General features: G+C 37.7%; 1 protein-coding gene across 16 annotated transcripts in view; it reads left to right on the forward strand.

Annotated features, from left to right (window-relative positions):
- Nucleotides 1-27,802, forward strand: part of MAP7 (microtubule associated protein 7) — a 212,321-nt gene that overhangs the window by 59,806 nt on the left and 124,713 nt on the right. The window contains exon 1 of one of the 16 annotated variants that reach the window (XM_009206026.4): nucleotides 25,138-27,668. The exons of 13 other annotated variants lie outside the window; for them this stretch is intronic. In XM_009206026.4, coding sequence (XP_009204290.1) covers nucleotides 27,647-27,668 — 22 coding nt within the window. In that variant the 5' untranslated portion in view covers nucleotides 25,138-27,646. Of the gene's footprint in view, nucleotides 1-25,137; nucleotides 27,669-27,802 lie in introns of those variants that run through there. 2 more of the 16 variants (XM_009206021.4, XM_003898130.3) reach the window with 2 other exon arrangements.

Raw genomic sequence — 27,802 nt, forward strand, 5'->3', positions numbered from 1 at the left:
TCAAGTTTTGTTTTTAGGCCCCTTCTTAAGGAGAAAGACATCTTTTGAGGACTAGTTTTTTTCTAGTTTGTCTATATCCTGTCAATATAATCTTTCATCTCATGTAGACATGACTTAATAATGAGAGATCCCTGTGGATTAGTTGTAGCCTCAGTGTCCATGAAATGAGAGAGGATAATGGTTATTTAAGGATTTTTTTAAAATCGTGGTAAAAGACATAACAGAAAATTTATCATTTTAACCGTTTTTAAATGTATGGTTCAGTTGCATTAAGTACATTTACATGGTTATGCAACCAGAGGATTTTTTAAAAGTAAATTTTTCTGCACAAGTATTTCTATCTTGCCTAGTCAGAAATTTCTCCCCGAAAAACCATATATCTTACCCCAAGGACAATATAAGTAAAATGTGTTTGCTAAAATAACTGAGCACATCAATTTAAGTTTTTGCAATAAATAAAAGACTCAATGTTACAACTGCCACCAAATCTGTTACTAAATCTGTCAGAATTCTAATTTAGCTACTGCATATCACACCCTATGAATGCAGCCTTTCTTGTGGCACATCTTCACGTTTCCCATTTCTGTTTCCTAAGTAACAGTCTATTTCTAGGTAGGCTGCAAGACTGAAGGCACTCAACTCAGCATGCTTGGTTCTACTAATTCACTGCAATGATAATGATTGCCTGTTCCACTAAGATAGGCTACTTCCAGTTATCTTCCGTGTCATAGATTTCAGCTTCTAAAAAAGAAAAGTGGTTTTATGTGGTACAAATAAAAATGGTAAGGTATTAAGAACTCTAAAGGTTTTAATTACTTATAACCTGAGAGGTAGGTAGGTTGTGCCTTCCCCATTTTACAGACATGAAACCTGAAGCTCAAAGCTTAAATAATAGTCTCACATTACAGCTGGATTTCATCTAATGTTGCCTCGCTATAGAGTACTATAGGGTGTTAGAGTCGAATGCCATTCTTAGACTTATAGGAAGATAAAACTGCAGATGGGAAACCTTTATCACATATGTCTGAGAGTTTTGAAAAATAATTGAATCCCAATGAGAATGATACAATGCTCTTGGTATGGGTTTTTCAACATGTTTCATAGGAATTACTTTGCAAAACTTTGAGATAATCATTGTAGAATTGTGACTTCTAAGGGGAGGGTTTAACTGACAGATGGTCTCTTAGTCTCCCTTCTTCAAAAGTTGAAGATAGAAGCCAGGTGTGGCAAGTGCGCCCCTGTAACCCCACCTAATCTAGAGTCTGAGGTAGGATCCCTTGAGCCCAGGAAGTCCAGGCTGTAGTGAACAATGTTCAAGCCACTGCATTCCAGCCTAGGAGACAGAGTGAGACCTCTTTTAAAAAGGAAAGAAGAGGCCGGCATGGTGGCTCACACCTGTAATCACAGCACTTTGGGAGGCCGAGGCTGGCGGATCACCTAAGGTCAGGAGGTAGAGACCAGACTGACCAACATGGAGAAACCCCTTCTCTACTAAAAATACAAAAATTAGCTGGGTGTGGTGGTGCATGCCTGTAATCCCAGCTACTTGGGAGGCTGAGGCAGGAGAATCGCTTGAACCTAAGAGGCAGAGGTTGCCTTGAGCCGGATTGTGCCATTGCACTCCAGCCTGGGCAGCAAGAGTGAGACTCTGTCTCAAAAAAAAAAAAAGAAAAAAAAGAAAAGAGCACCAAAAAAAAATTGTGAAGACATGAGACATTGCTTTCACATTGTTTCTTGGCACTACTAAGTATAACAGTTTTATGATTTATATTATTTTATTCAAAAGAAGTTTTCCAATCTTATTTTCTTCCCAAAAACAATTTTTAGTTCTAGTACAAAGGATTTATTAATTTTACATAATAAAATTATACAAATATATATACAGTGTTTCTGTCCAGTGGTGTTTCTTCCTTCCAAGTAGACAGACATTAAGTACTTTATTTAATAATACTCTTAACAGGCTTTAGTGTAAGCCACTGCCTTTGCTCCTGAGAATACTTTGAATGAATATATATCATTCGCCATTTCTTTATCTCTTGGTTTTCAGGAAAATTTCTTGGGTTCATCTAGCTAAGTTAAGATACACAATTTTATTTTCATTACTCTTCTGTGTTTTATTCTTTTATGGAAATACTGCCCTTTATACTGTAATTTCAAAATCAGTTAAACCCTACTGATTTAGCTCAGTAATCAGAATGAATCTTCCAATTTTCAAATGATAAAAACCAGACAACAGAGAAATGTAACTGCTTTTTCCCAAACTCCCAAAGGAAAACATTAGAGCTAGGATTATATTTACATGTATTTTTAAATCACGTACTTTTGCAACAGATGACACATATTTGAAAAAAAGTTTTCCTTTTCTCTTAATTCATCAGAAAATTACATGGGAGAGTTCATCGTTCCAGGAGTTTAAGATGAATATACACTTTGAGTTCAAAAATACTTAATAGTCACTGTAAAGATACTAGGTGCACTTCCTGGCTTAGAGATAACTGTGTTCATATTACTGAATCCAAAGACTGTAAAGGAAGTGATTGCAAGTGTGTTGTATTTACTACCTATAGTATATATATTCCATAATGTCTGCTCACGCAAGGGATCTAGGTTGTGCACTCCTTATGAGAATCTAACTAATGTCTGATGATCTGAGGTATGACAGTTTCATCCTGAAACCGTCTCTCTCCGGACCCAACGCCCCTGGCCCAGAGAGGGGACCTCTCTCTTGCACTATAGCTCTTTGTTTACATTGTCCTAATCACCTTCTTTTGGAATGTAAACTCATGGGTTTGGGAGCAGAACAGAGAAGATGTCTTCTCCCCCCTAGTTTCCCTGGTAACTTAGCTGAATGTTGAGATACAGGTGATTAATTATGGAGAAGCTCTATTATGTAGACTTAATGCATTTTTAACATGTTTATTCTGCTGTTTTCCTGTAAATGCCATTCTTTCAGATCAGAATCTGAAACCAAAGAGAGCCAGCCAATCACGTGGGCAGGATTACAAGGGCATCATTTTAATGTATTGACTTTTTGGTCTATTTCTGTATTTAAATCTAGGATTTCCATTCAATCAATATAACCCACTAATTGAATGTTAGACTCACATTATAAAAATGATTTTGAAAAGAAAATAGGAGAGATTATAGTAAAGCTCTACTTTTCTTATGTTTTATTCCTCAGTTTTGTTCCTCACACAGGGATACAGGTTTGCCCACAGGGTGGTGGTTCTTCATTTCTGCTGCTGTGAGTAATGACTGTCCACCGTCTGAAGCAGTTGTCATGATAAACCGGGTGATGCCATTGAATAGACTGGGTTTGGGCACCACAGGGTAAGAAGTCTAGGTCACTAGTCATAAACAGCTTTGTCCTAGGAACAAGAGGCTTGCTGGTTGTCATCTGTCTTTGCACAAACAGCTCATCCTGGCACTTAAAATCATTGGCATAAATTGGGTCAGATATTAGATTGAATTATATGAAATTGCCCTACTTGTCCATTTTTGACCTAACATGACAATTTCATGTTGTTCCGTGTAACACAAAGCACAACGAAGAAAACCTGTTCAAATGTTAGTCTCTTGTGTAATTTTTACATTTTGTAATTAAAAAATACTACCAGTTAAAAACAGGTTCAATAGTCTGTGAGAATTTATACCATTCACACCTTTCCCTTTCAGAAGCGTCTTTATTCTAGGCAAAAATGACATAGAGTAGAGATGGATTCTAGGATTTCATAAAAAAGTTAAAGTTCAAAGACATCACAAAGTCCTAACAACAGTAATGCCAAAGTCTTTGCAGCATGAAGTCTGCATCTGAAAGAGGAGTGATTATGGGGAGAAGGGAAAGGGATTTTTGGGGGATAAGATGAGCTCTGGAGGGGATGTAGGATGAGAGTCTACAGGCAAGAGCCTGTCAGGCAGACCTATAGGCGTGAGAGAGCGCGACTCAGGCCCACAGAAGCAGTGATGATGGAAATCTACCTTAGTGCTGAGCTTGGCTCATCTTCCAAGCAGCACAAGTAGGTATCTGGGGAGACAGGTACATATGTTTTTCCACTTCCACTTATCCCAAAAGGATGAATTCAGACTCACACCCTGAAAGATCATGCTATGTGCTGACGTCTGAAATCAGGTACCTGAGGGATTCAATTTTTGCTTTGCTACTAGAGAAGTAAAATTCAAATGTCCTAAAAAAGCAGTTCATGCCTTGGTTGATAGTATTGAATTGTAATCAACTTAATAATTAGAGTGAGAAACACTCATCAGATCCTTTGATGGCTTGAATTATTGAGAAAAGGGCGTAGGAGTGTACTGAATCAAAAAACAGGTGATGAGGTGTGAGACCATGATAACCAGCTAAGTTTAATTAACTGAGATCATACAGTATCTTAATGACATCATTTGGCATATTTGTGTCATTGAAACAATATAATAAGTATAATAGAAGTAGCTTTTCCTTGGATCTTGTATTTCTCATAACTAAATTATATTATTAGAATTTTATCCAGCTACTTAAGAAAATCTTCCTGATGGCTTTTAAGTGTGATGTTCCTGAATCTTATAATAATGATTTTCTATTCTTGGCTCTTTGGGTTGCTTCTGCCATTTCTATTTTGAAAGAACTTAATAATAACCACAGGGTTAATAACAACATCTAATTGTTGAAGGCTTAATGGCTAGAGTATTTCATTGTGACTTTTCATGTAGACATAGAAGGATTTTTTACTTTTTACAAACTCACAGGTTATCTTGTGCCAGCTTATATATATCTGGAAGAGGAATTGTATGTATTTGGCTGACTCCATTTCACAAGTGTCTTATGAATCTCTGTGGCAAATTGATATATCCATCCATGGTAGAAGGCAGGAGACTGCCATGGGGATTTGTCTCAAGGATCATCAGGGTCCTCAGTATAAGAAACCTGATGTTACAGGCCAGGCGCGGTGACTCATGCCTGTAATCCCAGCACTTTAGGAGGCCGAAGTGGGTGTATCACCTGAGGTCAGGAGTTCAAGACCAGCGTGGCCAACATGGTGAAACTCTCTCTCTACTGAAAATTACAAAAATTAGCTTGGTGTGGTGGCATGCGCCTGTAGTCCCAGCTACTCAGGAGACTGAGACACAAGACTCACTTGAACCCAGAAAGCAAAGGTTGTAGTGAGCTCAGATTGCGCCACTGCACTCCAGCCTGGGTGACAGAGCAAGATTCTGTCTGAAAGAAAGAAAGAGAGAGAGAGAGAGAGGGGGAGGGGGGGAGGGAAGGAAACCTGATGTTGCAGAGCATTGTAATGAAGTAAGAATTTCCTAGAGTATATTGTTGCCAAATAAACTAAATAGTATGAAGAGGTAAGACAAAGTTATAGGCCTAGGCAAGAATGGAAAAGAAAAAAGGAATCATTAATGTTGGGGATAAAAGGACAGATATTTATCAAGTATTTACTGCTTAATAGCAAAAGAAACATACTTTTTTTCTAGTTGAGGATTTTCATGAGTTGTTTTTCAGGATATAATTGAATGTATACAATTCCTTACCTGTCGGTACAACATGCGTTGGTTCCCCTTCACCCCACAGATGGCAAGGTGAATTATGAAACTTATTTAAAAAAATATAGCTAGTCTACTCTTGGAAGGTAGAGATATGTCCTTATTTGAAATGGCTTGCAGTGTTTTTCAAGGAGATTAGCACCTACTGGACTCTTTCTGTGCCTATTAAAACCGGAAATCGGAGCTGGATGTGGTGGGGCACTGCTGTAGTCTCAGCTACTTGGGAGGATTACTTGAGCTCAGGAATTTGAGGCCAGTCTAGGCAACATAGTGAAACCACTGTCCCTAAAAAACACATTTTTAAAATAATAAAAATCAGAAATTGGTAAAAACATTGCAAAAAAGAGGGATGGTGAAGGTAAGCATTGTCTATTTGGGGATTGACAGATTATGCCTAAAATTTTAAGATTCCTAATGATGACTTGCATGTATTTCCTATAATGTGCTATTAGTTATTTCTCATTGCATCTAAGAACTTTATTAAGAAGTACCTAGTGGCCGGGCGTGGTGGCTCACGCCTGTAATCCCAACATTTTGGGAGACCAAGGCGGGTGGATCATGAGGTCAAGAGATCAATACCATCCTGGCCAACGTGGTGAAACCCCATCTCTACTAAAAATTAGCTGGGCATGGTGGTGCACACCTATAGTCCCAGCTACTCAGGAGGCTGAGGCAGGAGAATCACTTGCACCCGGGAGGCGGAGGTTGCAGTGAGCAGAGATCGTACCACCGCACTCCAGCCTGGTGACAGAGCAAGACTCTGTCTCAAAAAAAAAAAAAAAAAAAGTACCTAGCATGGCAAATAGCAAGAATCAATATTTTGCTGCTTTAGTGGAGGAGACACTATTATTTTTTATTTTATAAACAAAAGTAGAATTTTGTGTGATAAGTTTTTTCTTGGAGCATATTCTCTTCAAAAATAAATGTGGAAAACATATTGTTTTCTTCTGCTACAATTGATACCCAAAAAAAGCTTTGTGAAAAGAATGCCAAGATAGTGTCACTACTATCATAAAACTTTAAAAAGTGAATAACAATGTGAGAGAAGTTAATACTTAGCAAATGGTTTTTCCCCAAACTGGAAAAGCTTGTACAAGAATATTATCTGGAAACTATTTAAAACTTTAAAAAGTGACTTTGGAAAGAAAATTGTTATAGAAATTTGCCCTTTGTAAGATGTTACAGTTAGTTAAATATGAACATAATGTGAAAGTAAATGAAACACAAGCTGCCCTTTTGCAATAATACTGTCCTTTCGAAATTTTTTGAGAGGCCTTTTTCCCAGAATAAGCATGACTCTTAACAGAGGACTTTCCGCTCTATATTGCGTATGAAGTGCGTGCCCATGTTAATGGTCCAACTTCAGGCATCTTTTGTGCCATCATTAACAACTGGAACACAGAAAATTGTGAACAGAAATCGCCTCTAGACATCTCTCACTTGTTATTGCCTAAATATTGTGAATGTAACATGCATTTTTCTGATGAGAAAAGAAATACAATTTTTTTTTTTTTCCTGGAGATCGAGTCTTGCTCTGTCGCCCAGATGGGAGCACAGTCGCACACTCATAGCTCACTGCAGCCTCGAACTCCTGGGCTCAAGCAATCCTCCCTGCTTAGCCTCTTGAATATCTGGGACTACAGGCACACACCGCCATGCCTGGCTAATTTTTTTTTTTTTTTTTAATTTTTGTAGAAACGGGATCTCGCTATGTTACCCAGGTTGCTCTCAAATTCCTGGCCTCAAGCAATCCTTCCACCTTGGTCTCCCAAAGTGCTGGGATTACAGGTGTGAGCCACTGCACCTGGCCATATTTATTTAGAAATTAAAGCAATTTAAATTGTTTCTAAATCATCTATAATCCCTACCATCTCTGTATAACTATGTTAACATTTTGGTATTTATTATTCTGGTCTTTATAAACCCTAACATATGTGTGTGTTTACAAATGTGGCATATCATTACATATGCGATTTTACAACCCATTTTTCTTTACAGTTTAAATCAGAAGCATTTTTGAAACATTCTTCTGCAATAGTTAAGATGGGTATCCTTTATTTAGGATTTCTTCATTAAGGATTCAAACATACTTTTCCACCCCTCCCCACCACTTGTCAATGTCATGGGCAAAGAAATCATGGTTTATTTTATGTTTTTGATTTTTCTATCCTGCCCCTTCCATAGGCGGTTTATGTTTTAGTTTGCATGTCTTTGATTACTGATGATGTTACACATTTTTATATACTTGTTAGCATTTTCCTTTCTTTTGTCAATTACATATTCTGACATTTTCACTGGGATGTTTCAGTTTTTATAAATAAAGTGTACTTACCTTTTTCTTGTCAAATATGTTATAGATACTTTTCCATTTTGACATTTGCCATTTGATATCATTATCGGCTTTGTTTATTTAAATTGTTGTTTTGAGAATGATGGGTTCAGAAATCTTCCTATTACAGAGAGTTGATTTTGGGATAGCCTTAGGTGGTTCCATCAGATCCGCACCAAAATGGTTTCAAATACCCAAGTGACCTATAAACTGTAAATTCACAAGACCCAGTGAACCCTAAGGTCTGAGCTCTGGGGCATAACCACAGCCTCAAAGCTAGGGCAGGATTAAGCCAGCTCAGATGCACTCAGCCTGTAGAATCTAACTAGGTCAGTCTGCTGTGACTCTCAGATTGTGGGGCTATTTTTGTCAGTGTCTCTTCTGCCTATGAAAATTAGAATTGAGGAAAGTTACAGATGCGTACTATATGGTTGCTATTAGTGAAATTATATACAGAGAATGTAATTTGAAAACAGTTGATACACTGACATTATTTAGAGACTTAAAGGACTGTGAAAGATACTTCTAGCTATCACACCTGCAACTCTCCTGTTTGCAGGGAGCCTTCATCTGATATGTGGTAGCCTTCTGTCCTGTTCTTGCTTTTGCCAAGGAAGGAGCCTTCATTCTGGTGTTCATGATTTTGCCAGGCACATAAAGTAGTTCTTCATTAAGGATTTTTCGCCTTTCTTTCCCCTCCCCACGTCACTTTTATTCAAATATATAGCTCCTAGATTTTTGCATTGACTTTAGTGAACTGAGCAGATAGTGCTCTAGTTCTTCCTATATCTAGGATTTAGAGAAGTTTCATTTGCAATCAGTTGCACTTGTTCTTACAACAGTTTGTGTAGATACAGCAGCAAGCAGGCTGTGATGGTTTATTACTCTAATTGGTCCATTAGATGTACTTGATGTTTCACAAGCTTAGGAAGAGAAAAAAATGTTTATCTGCATCAGACTTGTGGAGCCTACTAATGGAGTTTAATATCTATTTTTGCCATCTGTGAAAATGCATTATGGGTTCTATTTAAAGCATTAAAAAATCTGAAGTGGAACTGATCATTAAGTCATCAAACTTAGTTACCTTCTACTAAGGCAATCAGGTGACCCCCTAAATTTGATTTCCCCTAAATTTCCAATTAATGTGTTTATCCTGGTACATTTGATTTACAAAGAGAATTTACTACCACATGGTATTCATTTTATGGGAATGTCGTGTTGAAACAATATCATGTAACTATATCTTTTAAAGACAATCCTGCAATAATAAAACTAACAAACATAATGTAATGACATTTGTAAAGTGTATCCCAGAACTACCCCTAGATTAATAAATATTGAGGAAAAGAAACATCCTCAGTCAAGCAAATTTAGAGACCTTATTGAGTTGTTTGCGTTACTGTAAGATTCCTCAAGACATTTAATATATGTGTTTTAATTCTCTAAAAGAAGAGACACAATTCATACCATTTTTCAAATACATTTAATATCAGAACCTTCCATTTTGGAAGAAAGTACCACTCAGAGGACACACTTGGTAAATCCTGTGCTACAGTTGAAGCTTTGGAATAAGTGATTAAGAATATAAATATTATGATTCACAGTTTAAGAATCATTGAATATGGGTCTGGGCACAGTGGCTCATGCCTGTAATCCCAGCACTTTAGGAGGCTGAGGCTGGAGATCACTTGAGGCCAGGAGTTCAAGACCAGGTTGGGAAACGTAGTGAGACCCTTGCTCTACAAATAAAATAAAAATTACCTAGCTGGGTACTCTCCTGTAATCCTAACTGGGAGGCTGAGACAGGAGGATCACTTGAGCCTGGGAGTTTGAGGCTGCCGTGAGCTATGATAACACCCCTCCACTCCAACCTGGGTGGCAGAGTGAGGACCTTGTCTAAAAAGAAAAAAAAAAAAGTCAATATTGTGATTGACAGTTTAAAGAATCATTGAACAAATATCCATATTCAAGTACAGAAAAAAACCCTCAATTGATTAAGAAAATGACTTTGCAACCCCAAATTCTGTTGTGCAAGATATTGGTGAAGAAAGCTGAAGAATTCTACTTATTGTCTAAGAGTTTAATAATTTAGGTGGCAAAGAAAGCATTAAATAAATACATCTACATCATACCAGAATGACCATAGGCAAAGAGAAATGAGACTCTTTTCTTCCATTGCAAATGGCCCTCACAACAATAATGATGCTGTTATGCCAGGATCCAACTAAAGAAGCCTTTACTCCATGATTCAAAATTATTATACTTTACTCTTTAATAAGAGAATGTTTAGTTAGCTTTTATTTTACTTTAGGAGAAAAAGTATGAGAAATATTTCTTTTTGCTTTCGTGTTTAAGAATAGTGCCAGTTTTTAATTGGGCTGAAGCTGCTCAATGTGAGGTCTGTCCTGGCCCTAGAAGGGGAATCCTGAACTCACTTGAGATTGATATTTCAGGGCTTCGCTTGAGCCAAGAATAAGAATCTCAAGTCAATTGATGCATGGTCTCATGAAATTGCTCCCAGAAATTCCCCCAGCTCAGCACCCGCTGCTCTAGATAAGAGATTCTATTACCCTTTGCCACACAGAGCCAGCAAGTTTCACCTTCAAATTGCTCTTTGCTCAATTTTCATATTTATTTCTGACCAGTTTTTTTTTTTTTTTTTTTTTGAGACAGAATCTCGCTCTGTTGCCCAGGCTGGAGTGCAGTGGCCGGATCTTGGCTCACTGCAGGCTCCGCTCTGGCCAGTTTTAAGTTAGGCATCTGACAGTTTATTCCATCTGATCAAATCAAATTGATTTTTTTTTTTCTGTTGAAAAAAGGTTAAAAATATCTGAAGGTAGGCCACTATGTAAAAGAATCCATTTTCATATTTCCTCTGAAGTTTAGAGCAATACAGTTGTAATAGAAATGGAGAAGGGAGTAGGTAAGAAGTTTACTTTCTTTTTGTATCTTTTGCTTTGGAGAAAATGTTAGCGTATTTTTAGAAAAACTTTTTGTTGTTGTTGTTTTGATGTGTTTTACGTTCAATTTTTTTCCATTTTAACTAATGTTCCTGTGAGTATAAAGGAGCCAAATGTTGCATTCATTTTTTTGACTATCAATAATAGGGATTCAGTGACCTTGGTTTAAATATTTTTAAATTTAATTTTTAAAATACTTTTATATCAGGGGTACATGTGCAGGTTTGTTATATAGGTAAATAATGTGTTGCCAGCGTTTGGTTTATAGATTATTTTGTCACCAGGTAATAAAGCACGGTACCCAACAGGTAGTTTTTTTAGTCCTCACCCCCCTCCTGCCCTTCACCCTCAAGAAGGCCCTGGTGTCTGTTGTTCCCTTCTTGGTGTTCATGTGTACTCAATGTGAGTGAGAACATGCATTATTTGGTTTTCTGTTCCTGCGTTAGTTCACTTAGGATAACTGCCTCCATCTTCATCCATGTTGCTGCAGAGGACATGATGCTGTTCTTTTTTATGGCTGTGTAGTATTCCATGGTATATATGTACCACATTTTCTTTATCTTGCCTACCATTGATGGCCATCTAGGTTGATTCCATATCTTTGCTATTATGAATAGTGCTGTGATGAACATGTGCATGTGTCTTTTTTGAGATGAGGCCTCCTTCTGTTACCCAGGCTGAAGTATGGTGGCACGATCTCGGCTCACTGCAACCCCTGCCTCCCAGGTTCAAGCGATTCTCCTGCCTCAGCCTCCTAAGTAGCTGGAATTACAGGCATGTGCCACCACACCCAGCTAATATTTTTGTATTTTTAGTAGAGACGGGGTTTCACCATGTTGTCCAGGCTGGTCTCGAACTGCTGACCTCAGGTGATCTACCCACCTCGGCCTCCCAGAGTGCTGGGATTACAGGCATGAGCCACCACACCCAGCTGTATGTGTCTTTATGGTAGAATGATTTATATTTCTTTGGGTATATACCCAATAATGGGATTGTTGGGTCAAATGATACTGCTATTTCAAGTTCTTTGATAAATCACCAAACTGCTTTCCACTGTGACTAATTTACATTCTCACCAGCAATGTATAAGTGTTGCCTTTTCTCTGCAACCTAACCAGATCTGTTATTTTTTGACGTTTTAATAAGAGCCTTTCTAACTGGTGTGAGGTAGTATCTCATTGCAGTTTTAATTTACATTTCTCTAATGTAAATCTTTAAAAAATTTTTCACATACATAATGTCAGACCTACAGAAAAACTGAAAAGTTGCAAGAATAGTACAAAGAATTCCCATGTGCCCTTCACTTGGATTTTTCAAATGTTAATAATTTAAAACGATTTTTGTTGTGGGTCCCTAGTAGCTATATGTATTTATGGGGTATGTGAAATATTTTGATACAGGCATATAATACATAATCACATCAGAGTAAATGGGGTATTCATCACCACAAGCATTTATTCTTTCTTTGTGTTACAAACAGTCCAATTATACTCTTTTGGTTATTTTTAAATGTACAATAAATTGTTGACTGTAGTCAACCTGTTATGCTATCAAATACTAGATCTTATTCTAGTTATTTTTTTGTACCGTTAACCATCCCTACTCCCTCCATCCCCACCACTACCCACACTACTTTTCCCAGCTGCTGATAACCATCATTCTACCATTTATCTCTGTGAGTTCAGTTGTTTTAATGTTTAGCTCCCACAAATTAGAACACACAAAGTCTGTCTCTTTGTCCCTGGCTTATTTCACTTAATTTCTTTCATTTCCATCCATGTTGTTGCAAATAGCAAGATCTCATTCTTTTTTATGGCTGAATCGTTCTCCGTTGTGCATTTATACCACATTTTCTTTATTCATTTGTCTGTTGTTTGACACTGAGGTTGCTTCCAAATCTTGACTGTTGTAACTAGTGCTGTAATAAATATAATAGTGCAGATATCTCTGATACATTTGATTTCCTTTCTTTTGAGTATATACCTAACAGTGGTATTCCTGGATCATATGGTAGTTCTATTTTCAGGTTTTTATAGAACCTTCATACTATTCTCCATAGTGGTTGTACTAATTAACATTCCCACCAGCATTGTACAAGGGTTCCCTTTTCTCCACATCCTCACCAGCATTTGTTATTGCCTGACTTTTGGATAAAAGCCATTTTAACTGGGGTGAGGGGATATTTCATTGTAGTTTTGATTTGCATTTCTCTGATAATCAATTATGGTGAGTACCTTTTCATATACCTATTTGACATTTGTATGTATTCTTTTGAGAACTGTTTATTTAGACCTTTTGCCCATTTCAAAATCAGATCATTAGATAGTTTCCTATAGAGCTGTTTGAGCTCCTTGTATATTCATTATTATTCCCTTGTCAAATGGATAGTTTACAAATATTTTCTTCTACTCTGTGGGTTGTCTCTTCACTTTGTTGATTGTTTCCTTTCCTGTGAAAAGCTTTTTAACATGAAGTGATCCCATTTGTCCATTTTTGCTTTGGTTGCCTGTGCCTGTGGGTATTACTCAAGAAATCTTTGCCCAGACTAATATTCTGCAGAGTTTCCCCAATGTTTTCTTTTAGTAATTTCATAGTTTGAAGTATTAGATATAAGTATTTAATCCATTTTGATTTGATTTTTGTACATGGCAAGAGATAGAGGTCTAGTTTCATTCTTCTGCATATGTATATCCAGTTTTTCCAGCACCATTTATTGAAGACACTGTCCTTTTGCCAGTTTATGTTCTTGGCACCTTTGTTGAAAATGCATTTACTGTAGATGTATGGATTTATTATTGGGATATCTATTCTGTTCCATTGTTCTGTGTGTCAGAATAATTTTTATGCCAGTACCATGATATTTTGGTTACTATGACTCTGCAGTATAATTTGAAGTCGAGTAATGTGATTCCTCCAATTTTGTTGTTTTTGCTTAGGATAGCTTTGGTTATTGAGGTCTTTTGTGGTTCCAAATAAATTTTAGGATTGTTTCTATGAAGAATGTCATTGGTATTTTGATAGGGATTGCATTGAATCTGGGTACTATGGACATTCTAACATTTTAACAATATTGATTTTTCACATCTATGAATATCTTTCCAATCTTTCTTGTTTTGTGTGTCCCCTTCAATTTCTTGCATCGGTGTTTCACAGTTTTACTTGAAGATATCTTTCACTTTTTTGATTAAGTGTATTTCTGTGTATTTTATTTGTAGCTATTGTAAATGGGATTACTTTCTTGATTTTGACTGTTTGCTGTTGGCATATAGAAATGTTACTGATTTTTGTATGTTGATTTTGTATCCTGCAACTTTACTAAATTTGTTTATCAGTTATAATAGTATTTTGGTGACATCTTTAGGCATCTCCAAATATAAGGTCATGTCATCTGCAAACAAAAATAATTTGACTTATTCCTTTTCAATTTGGATGCACTTTATTTCTTTCTCTTGTCTGATTACTCTAGCTAGGATTGCCAGTACTATGTTGAATGACAGTGGTGAAAGTGGACATTCTTGTCTTGTTCCAGATCTTAAAGGAAAGGCTTTCAGTTTTTCCTCATTCAATATGATACTAGCTGTGGATCTGTCTTATATGGCTTTTATTATGTTGAGGTATGTTTCTTCTATTCCCAGTTTTTGAGGATTTTTATCATGAAGGGATGTTGACCTTTATCAAATGCTTTTTCAGCATCACTTGAAATAATTATGTTTTTTTATTCCATTGATATGATGTGTCACACTGATTTTTTCATATGTTGAACCATCCTTGCATTCCTAGGATAAATCCCACTGGGTCATGATGAATGATCTTTTTAATGTGTTGTTGAATTTGGTTTGCTAGTATTTTGTTGAGGATTTTTGTGTCAATGCTTATCAGGAATCTTGGCCTGTAGTTTGTTTTCTTTTTTTTTTCCTCTTTCTTCCTTTCTTCATTTCCTTCTTTCTCTTTTTTTTTTTTTTTTTTTTTGTTTGTTTGTTTGTTTGTTTGATTTTGGTATCATGCCTCTTAGAATGACTTTGGAAGTACTCCCTCCTCCACTTTTTTTTTCTGGAATAATTTGAGTAGGATTAGCATTAGTTCTTCTTTAAATAGTAAAATTCAGCAGTGAAGCCATGGAGTCCTTGGCTTTTCTTTGCTGGGAAACTTTTTACTGTTGCTTTGATCTCATTACTTGTTATTGGTCTGTTCAGGTTTTGGATTTCTTCATGGTTCAAGTTTGGTAGGTTTGTGTGTCTAGGAATTTATCCATTTCTTCTAGGTATATTATTGGTGTATAGTGGCTCATAGTAGCCTCTAATGATCCTTTGAATTTCTGCAATATTGGTTGTAATGCTTCCTTTTTCATTTTTATTTGGATTATGTCTCTTTTTTTCTTACTTGTTCTGGCAAATGTTTTGTTGATTTTCTTTACCTTTTCAAAAAACCCGTGCTTCATTTTGTTAATCATTTGTATTTTTTAAAATATGTTATGTTTCTGTTTTTGTTTGGTTTGGTGTTTTTGTTTGTTTTTGTTTTTGGTACAGACACGGTCTTGCTGTCTTGGCCAAGCTGGTCTTGAACTCTTGACCTCAATCCATCTTCCCACCTTGGCCTCCCAAAATGGTGGGATTATAGACCTGAGCCACCATACCTGGCTGCTTTTATTTATTTATGCCCTAATTTCTTTTCTTCTACTAATCTTGTGTTTGGTTTGCTCTTGCTATTCTTGTTCTGTACGATGTCGTTAGGTTACTTGTTTGACGTTTTCAACTTTTTTTGATGTAGGCACTTAGTGCTATGAACTTTCCTTTTAATACTGTTTTCACTGTATTCCATAGGTTTTGGTATAATGTGTTTGCATTTTCATTTGTTACAAGAAATTTGTTACTTCATTGACCCACTGGTTATTCAAGAGCATATTGTTTAATTTTCATGCATTTGTGTAATTTTCAAAATTCTTCTTGTTGATTTCTAGCTTTATTCTATTGTGATCAGAGAAGGTCCTTGATATTATTTAATTATTTTTGAATTTTAAAATACTTGTTTTGTGGCCTAACATATGTTCTAGCCTTGAGAATGATCCATGTGCTGAGGAGAAGAATGTGTATTCTACAGCTGTTGGATGAAATGTCCTATAAATACCTATTAGATCAATTTGATCTATAGTGCAGATTGAGTGTGATGTTTGTTGATTTTCTGTGTGAATGATCTATCCAGTGCTGAAAGTGTGGTGTTGAAGTTTCCAGCTATTATTGTAATGGTGTCATTCTCTCTCTTTAGCTCTAACATTTGCTTTATATTTCTGAGTGCTCCAGTGTTGGGTGCCTATATATTTGCAGTTGTTATATCCTCTTAATGAATTGACTCCTTTGTCATTAAATAATGACCTTCTTTGTCTCTTTTTATAGTTTTTGACTTGAAATCTATTTTTGTCCGATATAAGTTTAGTTACTCCTCTTTTGGGGGTTTCCATTGTCTAATCTATAGACCTTATAAATATGTCATCATTTGTCCCAATAATATATTTTCTAACAAATGAAAATCAAGATTATGTATTGTGCTGTTATGTCTCTTTAATCTTTATCACTTCCTCTGTGTCTGTCTTTGTAGTTCATAATATTACATTTTTGAAACATTCAAGGGCAGTTATTTTGTAGGACATCTCTCAATTTGGATTTGCCTGATATTTCCTTATGATTAGACTGAGGTAATATATTTTTTGCCTGAATGCCACAGAAATGATTTTTTGTTCTCCATATATCACATCAAGAGGCACGTGTTGATTTGTTCCAGCTTTAACCTCCATCATGTGTTTGAGGTAGTATCTGCTAGGTTTCTCCACTATCAAGTTACCAATTTTTCCTTTTCAATTAGTAAGTATCTTGTGAGGAGTTATTTTGAGACCATATTAATATTCTGTTCTTTCTTATATATTCATCTGTTAAGTTTAGCCTTGATGATTCTTGCCTGAATCAATTAGTATTTATATTGGTTGCCAAATAGTGATTTTAAAAAATTAATTTCTTTTACATTTATTAGTTCACTTTCTACCATAAAGAAGAGGTCTAATTTCTCTCTTGTTTATATCAGTGTAGACTTGTGAATATTTATTCTATGGGTTATAAATCTTTTTGCTAATTACATATTTTGATGCTCAAATTGTCTCAGACTTGTATGTATATATATACACACACACACACACATACTACACATACACAGCTAAAATGTACGCATACACTAACTGGTCTTTGCTTTTAATATAACTGATTCCTTTTCTCTGTTACACAGTAGAAATCCTGGAGCAGGTGTCATAGATTAAGAATTATATGTTCTAGTTCTGCTTATCCATTCACTAGTCATATGAAGTTGAACAAATCTCTTATATGCTCTATTTCAACTTTTTCTATGTAAAAAAAAATTAGGAAATAAATGAAGGTGATCTTAAAGAAACTTTCATTTTTGAAATTCTATTATTTAATGAGTTAAAATGTTTGTAGTTATATTTTTGTAAAGTTTTCAGAGAAAGCACCTTAAAAAGAACTTCAAAGCCACAAAAATCATTAGAATTTAATTCTAGAAGGCACTTTAGAAATTATCTAAACTGTGGCTACTGCAACTAAGAAACTGAATTTTTAATTAGTTTAAATTTAAATAGGCACATGTGGCTGGAGGCTACCCTACTGGACAGCACAGCTGTTGAGAATAAATGACATGCCCCATGTTACATGGGTCCTAGTGTCAAAAGCAAAGCAGGATCCCTTTGCATAGTGCGCACTCAAGTAAATTAAACCAGGCTAGGAAGGAGACAAGGGCACTGTGCAGGACACCTTACATTTATTTGATGTGCAGAAAACACTGGACCATAACAAAGATCACTGGAAAACAGTCCATGCTGAATTGCCCCACAAGCTTTCTGCTCAATGCTATGCTTTCAAAAAAGAATGTACATGTGGAATTGGTAGTATCTAGGCAGAGAAAGAATACAAGATACAATTTGATGGTTTCATAGACTGTATGTTTCAGCAGAAAATGATGAAACATAAGTACCATCAAGAAGCAGCAGACTGGCCGGGCGCGGTGGCTCACGCCTGTAATCCTAGCGCTGTGGGAGGCCGAGGCGGGCGGATCACGAGGTCAGGAGATCGAGACCATCCTGGCGAACACGGTGAAACCCTGTCTCTACTAAAAATACAAAATAAATTAGCCGGGCGTGGTGGCGGGCGCCTGTAGTCCCAGCTTCTCGTGAGGCTGAGGCAGGAGAATGGCGTGAACCCGGGAGGCGGAGCTTGCAGTGAGCCGAGATCGCGCCACTGCCCTCCAGCCTGGGCGACAGAGCGAGACTCCGTCTCCAAAAAAAAAAAAGGAAACAGCAGATTGCGCTCATAAAGGAAGGGACGTATACCCGCTTCACTGCCACGTGGGCAAGGAGGATCCTGCCCCGAGTAGAGCTGCTGATGATGGCTAAAGGCTGATTTTCATGTTCTCTCTTCTCCTTTGGGAAGATTGTGTATTGAAAACCCCTTTGTCAAAGCATATAAAAATAAAGGATTCCTCCATCCTGAAAAAATAAAAATAAAAATTAACTAAACCAACTTTCTCATATACCTTTCATAACTGATTATAATTTTTGATACTAAACCTCTGGCATATTAACTTTGTAGCAGATTATTTAAATCACAGGAGGTTGAACACGATATTGTTTAGCAGTATGTTTATTATATTTAAAAGAAAGTTTAAAGATCAACACATCAAGAAGGCTGATCTGCTCTCAGTAGTTAATAGTAAGAGCTCTGATCTGAGAATTTATATAACTGTTTTCAGTAGAGATGCTTTTGTTAGAGAATCTACAGTACTACTGGCAACATTTATATTAAAATGATAATATATTCTCCAAAAATGCTAATTCTCTTGTATGTTCAATTATATAATTTATGTTTACAACCTTTTTATAAATGCTATACCAAGATTTGTGTTTGCTTTTAATGAGAATATGCAATACATTTAGATAGTAACTCACCTACAGTGTTGGTAAGAGAGTAAACTGGTAAAAACTGTCAGGAAATTATTTTGGGTGCTAGGTATTAAAGCCCTAAAGCTGTTCCTACTTTTGACCTACTGATTCCCCTTGCAATCTAATCTGCAGTTAAAGCTTTATGTATAAAGTCATAGTAAAAATTGAAATAACTTGAATGTACAGAAGGTGAACATACCTCGTATATTTGGTACATCTATGAAGAGTTTTTATTGACATGGAAAGTAATTATAAAAATTTTAGATTGGCCGGGTATGATGGCTCATGCATGTAATCCCAGACTTTGGGAAACTGAGGCAGGCAGGTTGCTTGAGGTCAGGAGTTCAAGACAAGCCTGGCAACATAGAAAAACCCCATCTCTACCCAAAATACAAAAATTAGCCAAGCATAGTGGTGTGCACCCGTGGTCCCAGGTACTTGGGAGGCTGAGGTGGGAGGATCACTTGAGGCCAGGGGGAGATTGCCGTGAGCTGAGATCGTGCCACTGCACTCTAGCCTGGGTGACAGAACAAGATGCTATCTCACACACACACACACACACACACACACACGTTTTAGACTGACATGCAGCGTAGAAGACAATATTTATATAATAAACTATGTAAAATATAGAGAGACAGTGTGATTACATCTTTGTCACACTGTCACAGATTTTACCTTTTTGATGCGTCTTCTTTTCTTTCTTAATTATTTTCCTCACACTTGTTTGGTGCTCAGGCCGCTCTGTTGCAGTAGTACTCAGCCAACTGCCAGGTGTCATCCAGTCCATTAACAAGCGCTGTTGGCTCTACCTCCAAAGTATCACAGTTGTCTACTTATGTCTATTTCTGGTCCAAACCACATCTCCTGTCTCCCCAGATTATGACGTCAGTGACTGAACTGGGCTCACTGCTCTACACTCGCTCCTGCCATGTGCAGCCTGACCTCCAGTCAGTCTCTACACAGCAACAAGTCACCTTTTAGACTAATAGGACAGATTTTGGCACTCTTCTCCTTAAAGCCTTTTATCGGCCGGGCGCGGTGGCTCAAGCCTGTAATCCCAGCACTTTGGGAGGCCGAGACGGGCGGATCACAAGGTCAGGAGATCGAGACCATCCTGGCTAACACGGTGAAACCCCGTCTCTACTAAAAAATACAAAAAACTAGCCGGGCGCAGTGGCGGGCGCCTGTAGTCCCAGCTACTCGGGAGGCTGAGGCAGGAGAATGGCGTGAACCCAGGAGGCGGAGCTTGCAGTGAGCTGAGATCCGGCCACTGCACTCCAGCCTGGGCGGCAGAGCGAGACTCCGTCTCAAAAAAAAAAAAAAAAAAAAAAGCCTTTTATCTGCCAAAGGTTTCCTGTTGATGTTAATATAAAATCTTTAATATGAACTACAATTCCCTGCATTTGTTCTTTCTCACTTTTTAACCCAGAATGACTTTCTTTCCACCCTCTTAATATTCATTTTCACTCTCGCCTCAGGGTCTTTGCCCTTACTCATCCCTCTGTCTGAAGCACTCATTTCTTGGCTTTTGGAATTACTGAGTCCTCTTTAACCTGTACTGCTACTTTCTCAGAGAGGCCCTCCCTGACCACCCCCACAAACATCTCCTCCCACCCCCAATATTGTTTTTTTCATAATATTGATCTGATTTATTAACCTGTTCTCTCATATATTATCTATCTCCATCCAGTGGATGTAAGAGTCTTGAAGAACAGCTCCTGGAACACAGCAGGCATTTGGTAAATGAGAGACACTAGTAAATGAATCACTACCATCAATCAGGATGAAGCAATAAGGGTTCTCTTTGGCAAAATATATCACAATTCTTTTTAAATGTTCCTAACCAAAGATTTAGAAATTCCTCTTGAGGAATTTACCCTTCAGACATTGAATAAAGTTTGCACAGCTCTATAGGCAGCCTTGCTTTATAACATTGAAAAATTGGAAACAGTCTAATTTTGGGAATCTGCTACATAAGTTAGTGCTTCCCTACAATTCAATATTATACAGCCATTAATAAAGGCATTTTAAAAACATACTTTTTACATGGAAGATGTCAGATATCAAACAGATTCTAAAATAGTTTTACATGGAAGATCCCATTTTTATATTATACACATGTACATATTTATACTTTAAAAAATCTACAAGAACAGATACTAAAATATTTAAAGCAGTTATGTCTGAACTTTGAGATTGCAGCTTGTTATTATATACCAGTGCCACTGGAATTGACTCATACTGGAAGGTAGGCCATTGCAGTTCAGGGCGTTTCTTGAGCTATACACAAAGCCTTTCAGGGACTAAACAGATGAGTGTGATAACCCTCTCCTCCTGTGGTAATGCTGTTAGTGTTAGCCACAATGTGTTTGTGGCTTCTATAGAGAGAAGACAAACACTTCTGTTTGGGAGAACTGAGATGTACTTTAGGGAGGGTGAGGGCATGTACCTTGGCTCTTGATGTGTTTGGAAGATTTAACAGAGATGATTGAAGAGACATTTCAGGTGGAAAGAAGAGCCAGCATGAAAGAAGGAAATAGACAAGGAAATCATGAGGCATGTTAAAGGAATAGCAAGTACACACATTCTGTAAAACCATGGGATATCTGGGAATGGGAAATAATTCTTGAAAAGTAGAAGGAAAGACATTGCAGTGACCTTGATTTAGTGGGCACTTGGAAGATATGATTTGAGCAGGGGAATGATGAGCTACTTGAGCTGTTTTTGTTTTGTTTTTTGTTTTGTTTTGTTTGTTTTGTTTTGTTTTTCAAGGGAGACTAATCTGACAAGTTATAGGAATGAGTTGGTAGGCTAAAGCTGGAAGCAAAGTGGTAATGCTGGTTTGAGCCTAGGCTGTCAAGTAGGCTGCATGCAAATTAGGTTATAAGGAAGAATTTCTTCTTTTGGGTATATTAGACTTGACTTTTTTCTTCCCTCTATTCCCCAGTTTCACTGTGGCATTACTGGCTGCTACTCACTAAGGAGAGAGTATTATCTAGGGCTAGTGGTTGGGAGCAATGAGTGAAGTTCATAGCCTGGGATATACCGAAAAGGAAACATCAAATTATGTGTGTTTTTTAAAGTCAAAGATATTTTGTCCAAGAGTTTCTTATACATACGGATAATGTATTTTTGTTCCTTGTGATGACACAGGTATTTTAGCCCCACATTCTGAAGGCAAATAACTGAAAGATTACATTGGTTTGGTTTAAGGAAATTAACAAATGTCCCTTTTGAAAGTAGGTCAAGTTCCTTATTTTAATTTCTAATCTAACATAGGACTCCAGCTGTCTGGCTCTCCCATTAATCCTCTGTATCAGTGAAATCCTCTCTGAAATACTTTGTAATTAATTTGTAGAAATTAACAGGAAAAGGTAGCGAGTTCAGATAATATCTGACTACAAGTTTCCCATGTGAAAGGGGACAATTAAATCTTTGAGCTGTTGTAAAAAAAAAAAAAATGGTTGAGAAATAGTATTTTGGCAGAAATTCTTTCCGTTGAAAGAAGCAATTGACTGTTGCTAGAAAGAGTCTAGCGTTTGACTCTTCCCGGGTTTCAGCCCCAATAATCCAGACTGGGCAACCTGATTTTGCTGCAATGTTCCATAAGAACTTTTGCTTCAATCATAAACATTTAAAAGTGGCTTCATTGTAATTATCCCTAAACCAGTATGAGTCTCACAAGTGCCACAGGAAAGCCAGTCATAGCTAGTGATATGCCTGTAGTAAGGGTAGGAAGAAGAGTGGGAAGGCTTGATTACAGGCAGAGTAGAAAAGTATTAATATAGAAAATAAAAGTATCTCTTGTTATAGTTTTGTCTGCTTTTGTGAAGTTTAGATGTTTCTGCAATTTGAGGACTGCGTGCAAGATTCCAGGGTAATGTAAATGCAGATTTTGAGAAACAATCACATGCAGGGTACGTTGGTAACTGAATCAAGTGAATGTCTCCTAAATAAACAGCATGGGTAGCTTTTGTCACTGTCCAAGGTACTATAAATCTTGGGCTTAAAAAAAAACCCCAGCAACTTCCTTTTCCAGCATCTTGAAGAGTGTGTCCTCTAGAGACTCTCTAAAGGAAAAAGAAAAGAGAGTAAGATAACTGTTGAGAAGGAAAGTAAAACCTGAGTGCCAGATTACATTGTAAATGTTGAAAGCAAACAAAAACCCTCCAAAAGCTCCACTTACTACTTTTCAAACACAAAAGCAATGGCAAATAAAGAACTACGATTAAGAAGGGAGTCCAGAGCAAGTGATGTGCTGCAGTACTCCTGGGCTGCCATTGGAATTTGAGACAATTCAGATGTGTTCAAGTAAGACCTCCCGTGATCATAATCAGCTTGGAGCAAATGATAGCCTGGGTGAACAGGGTCCTTTAATAACGTATATTATATGTGTGCTTTTAGCTTTTCAATTTTTCAGCAAAAAAAAGCACCATCTTCTTTATAAAATGAATCTCTGCTTTTACTTTTCTATAACCATAAATAAAACATAAGTGAAATCTGTTTCTCAGCATTTGCCTCTTAAAATAACAATAGCCAAGCTCCCTGGCATTTATGTTAGATAAACACAATTCTACCAAACACCAAGAGTTTAAACTGTACCATTTTGATAATGATGATAACGACATTTAGTATATGTGATTCTAGTGTAAAATATGTGAAACTCTGCAAGGAAAAAAATGTTAAATTCTTGTAAATAATGAGAATACACTGTAAGTGCATTTTTTTTTTTTTTTCCAGAGGAAGTGCTTAGCCTATCCATATGCTTTCAGTTATCTGGTAGAACAACTAGATCTTCATCTTTTCATTTTTACGTTCACTGTCACACACACACGAAAACGCACACACACACACCTTCTACTCCTGCCACCTCTGATGTGTTCTAAGGAATACAAAAGAATGCAGGAGGACACAATTCTTTGTGGAATAAAGCTTTGTTGAAAGCAAGCAGAGGAGGGTGGGGAAAATGAGATGTTGGCCAAAGGGTACAAAATCTCAGGCAGGATGACTAAATTCTGGAAACCTAATGTGCAGCATGGTGACTATAATTAACAATACTATATTGTATACCTTGAATTTGCTAAGAGAGTACATCTTGTGTTCTTACCACACACACAAAATGAGAACTATGGGAGGTGATGGAAGCGTTAATTAACTTGATTGTGGTAATTGTTTCATAGTGTATATGTAGAGCACATCATTATGTTGTACACCCTAAATAGATACAATTTTTATTTGCCAATTATACCTCAGGAAAGCTGGGGAGGAGACAGTAAGCAGGAATACTACTGCATATCTCATAACCTCATGGAATTCTTGCTGCAACTTCAGAGTTCCTGTTTTACAAAAACCAGTTTCTCTATTAGTAGCCAAAAGCTAAGAGGGAGAAACAGGAAAGAAGAAAGAACAAAAAAGAGCAAGGTGTCAGATTGCAGATTTGATGAGAGAGAATCGGAAAGGATGTGAACAGCCTCCACGTGTTACTAGGGCAAGACAAGGCTTTCTTCAGTTTCAAGGGTAGCAACATAGCCTTAAGAATGGAGGAAAGAGCTGTTGAATCATGAACTTGACTAGAGAGCAGGGTTAGAACGACTCTGAAGAAAGCAAGTAGGCAATGAATTCACGCACAAAAGGGGAGGATGTGGACCCGCAGAGTTCTCCCTGAACTCCTCTGTAGTCAAGTTTATAATTTGCCAACTCCCATTACAAAATGTTTATTGTATTTTATATTTGTTAGGGATTATTGTGTGATCTTGACTTGAACCAATTTTTATTTCCCCTTGATTTCCATTTCTTTACATTAAATTGTAAGCTATCAGTTTGGGCTTCATCCATCTGCCAGTATCCAGCACTGAAGTCGTTTTGCTATATAGTATATTGAAAATGAAACCAGGCCAGGCACAGTGGCTCATGCCTCTAATCCCAGCACTTTGGGAGGCTGACACAGGAGGATTGCTTGAGCCAGGAGTTCAAGACCAGCCTGGGCAACATGGCAAGATGGCAAAACCCCTTCTCTACCAAAAAAAAAAAAAAGCTGGGCATGGTGGCATGCCCCTATGGTCCCAGCTACCCGACAGGCTGAGATGGGAGGATCACTTGAGCCCAGGAGGCAGAGGTTGCAGTGAGCCAAGATCACACCACTGCACTGCAGCCTCGGTGACAGAGTGGGACCTTCAAAGAAAGAAAGAGAGAGAGAGAGAGAGAGAGAGAGAGAGAGAGAGAGACAGGAAAGAGAAAGCAAGCAAGCAAGAAAGAAAGGAGGGAGGGAGGAAGGAAGAAAAGGAAACCAGGGAGGGAGGGAGGGAAAGAAAGAAAGAAAAGAAAAGAGAATGAAACCAAAAGTGGGGTGATAAGCTGATACCTTAATCTTGAGAAAATACCAAGAATGATTTAGGATCATGCCTGTTTCTACGACAGTGACTGTGCAGTGTACAGTTTAAGATAAGGCGTAATTGACAGTACCCACTGCTGCATGCACTGGGACCAAGAAATTGGCTTGAGCCACTTGTCATATACAAAAACCTTTATTCTCTTTTCTCTCTTGTTGGCATTCAGCTGTTTTTCTGGATGAATTCACCACCATTTAGTTTAAAAAAAAACAAAACTGTTTTTCCTAAGGGAAGAGTGGTGCACTGTCTCCACACAATGTCCTCTGTCTTTCCCTGCCTTTCTTCTCTCCTTGTGGTACCAGTCATTTCCCATCAGCAGGCAGCACTGGCCTGAATGCCTTTGTTGCTCGGAAGTGAGAAGTCACCTCCTTACTTAGAGGGAGGGTAGATGCTACAGTGGAACATAGTGCAGCCAGTTCCCGACTTAGGAGTTTTCAGCTTTGTGACGGTGTGAAAGCCATAGTACATAGCCATGCAGTACAAAACACACTTTGAGTACCCATGCAACAATTCTGTTTTTCACTTTGGGTACAGTGTTAAATAAATTGCATGGGATATTCAACACTGTATTATAAAATAAGCTTTGTGTTAGATGGTTTTGCCAACTGTAGCCTAATGTCAGTGTTCTTAGCACATTTAAGGTAGGCTAGGCTAAGCTATGATATTCAGTAGGTTAGGTGTATTAAATGCTTTTTCAACTTACAATATTTTTAACTTATAATGGGCTTATCAGGACATAACCCCATTGTAAGTTGAGCAGCATCTGTATAGGGATTAAGAGTCTGCCACTTAACATCTTCAACAGTTCTTCTGTATCTCAGAGTTTCCTCATCTGTAAAACTGGCGTCATAATAGGGTTATTGTGAGAGTAGACCAGTTCATCTGTGCAAAAGCCCTTAGAATAATATCTGACACATAATAGATGATCAATAAGTTTCAGCTGCCACTCACAACAAAGAATTATCCAGTCTAAAATGTCAGTATCAGTACCATAAGAAGGATAAAAAGAAAAAAAAAGTCAGTAGTACCAAGGTGGAGAAGTCGTGCACGCGAGGTGTTGCCCGTGTCTATATAGGCTACTTTTGAAAATGGAGTGGGTGGGGAGTGGTGGTCATACCCTCTGATGCTGGGTCCCTGGGGCTGTAGGGGTGGTGCTGGGCTGGATCTGGCACTCCACTGGCTCCTCCTAAGGAGTCTGTAGTTCCAAGGGTATTAACAAGGTTAGTTGCCAAGTCCAGTGCCCGCGTTTGACCCTCACACGTCTTAGAAACCATGAGTGGCCAGTCTCTTTTTTGGGTCAGGTCCAACTGCTCAAAGGGGCTAGTTCAGAGGGGGTTGGCAGGTTTTATTTTCTTCTAAAAATTGTGTTTTCCTTTTCACATTGGGCCCACTGCTCACCCAAACTCATTAAGTTAATTGGTTTTAATCAAAGTGTTTTGGCCCCCAGGTCACATGTTTTTAAATGCTATGAGGGCAGGGCAAGGATTTAACCTGATCCTTTCTCCTCGGTTCCCACTCTATGACCCTAAACAAAAAGCCCTTTTAAAGATAATCCCAAGTCAAAAGTGTGGTAGACATGTTGAGTTCACAGTTTACAATGCAATATATCACTGACTAAAAAAAAAGATAAACTCTGAGGACCAATATTTAACGTATATAGAAATAACTTCTAAAACTTTAGCATTTAAATTCACTGCTTCTTCCTCTCCCCTGTGAAAGCCTTCAGAATTATTCAGAACTTGCTAAAAGCAAGTCAAGTTTTTGGACCTTCTGAACAGGGCACCTAAACGTCATTCCATACACTTTCTCAGTGACTCTGTGTCTGTTCTCAGCAGTGAAGGGAGAACAGAGGCCACTCTGCCTGACTGATTTTAAATGATCGCCTTTTTCAGATGCTTTTAGTATGGGAACAAAATCAGCCATAACCCTCAGGGTTTTAAATGACATTGTTAATGCATCAGGAAGCCCAAAGACAGAAAGTCTGGAGAAATAGTATGTAATATTTAGATGATTTTGGTAAACAATTAAGTTTTTAATGTATGTTTAATGTGCATTCTGTTTGAGGTCTCTGAGTTTGAATCCCTGAGACCGAGCTGATGTTTAGCAACCATTTCTTAACCAGGAAGAGCCTCCCCTACTCCCAGCACATAGCCATTTGAGCTTCACTGGCTTTTTTGAACAGACGCCTTTCCCAGTTTTTGCTTGGTTCAGTGAACACGGTTACTGTTTAAAAACAGGGGCTGTCGAGTCGTATGTCTCACCACCCTTTGCTCTCCTCCTGAGCTACCTCACGCTGTGTGAGAGATAATACTTAGCATGATTAAACGGCCCCTTCACTGATATTTGGTCTTTGCCTGGCTGAGGGACGCAAAGCAAGAAGAGGGAGACATGCAGATATGTTGCAGGATATTCAAGAAAGAAGGATTTTAGCATGGAAGGCACTAAACTGGACTGTAAGTTCTTGGGCTCAAAATGTGTCTTGAAAACCTTAATAAGGACATTCAGTAATCAGGCAATCTTTACATCCATTTTGACAAATTAATACTTGTAACAAGTGGAAGTACAGAGTAGGAAATCTAATAGAACT

This window comes from Papio anubis, chromosome 6 (assembly GCF_008728515.1).
Source record: "Papio anubis isolate 15944 chromosome 6, Panubis1.0, whole genome shotgun sequence".
Classification (NCBI taxonomy): Eukaryota; Metazoa; Chordata; class Mammalia; order Primates; family Cercopithecidae; genus Papio; species Papio anubis.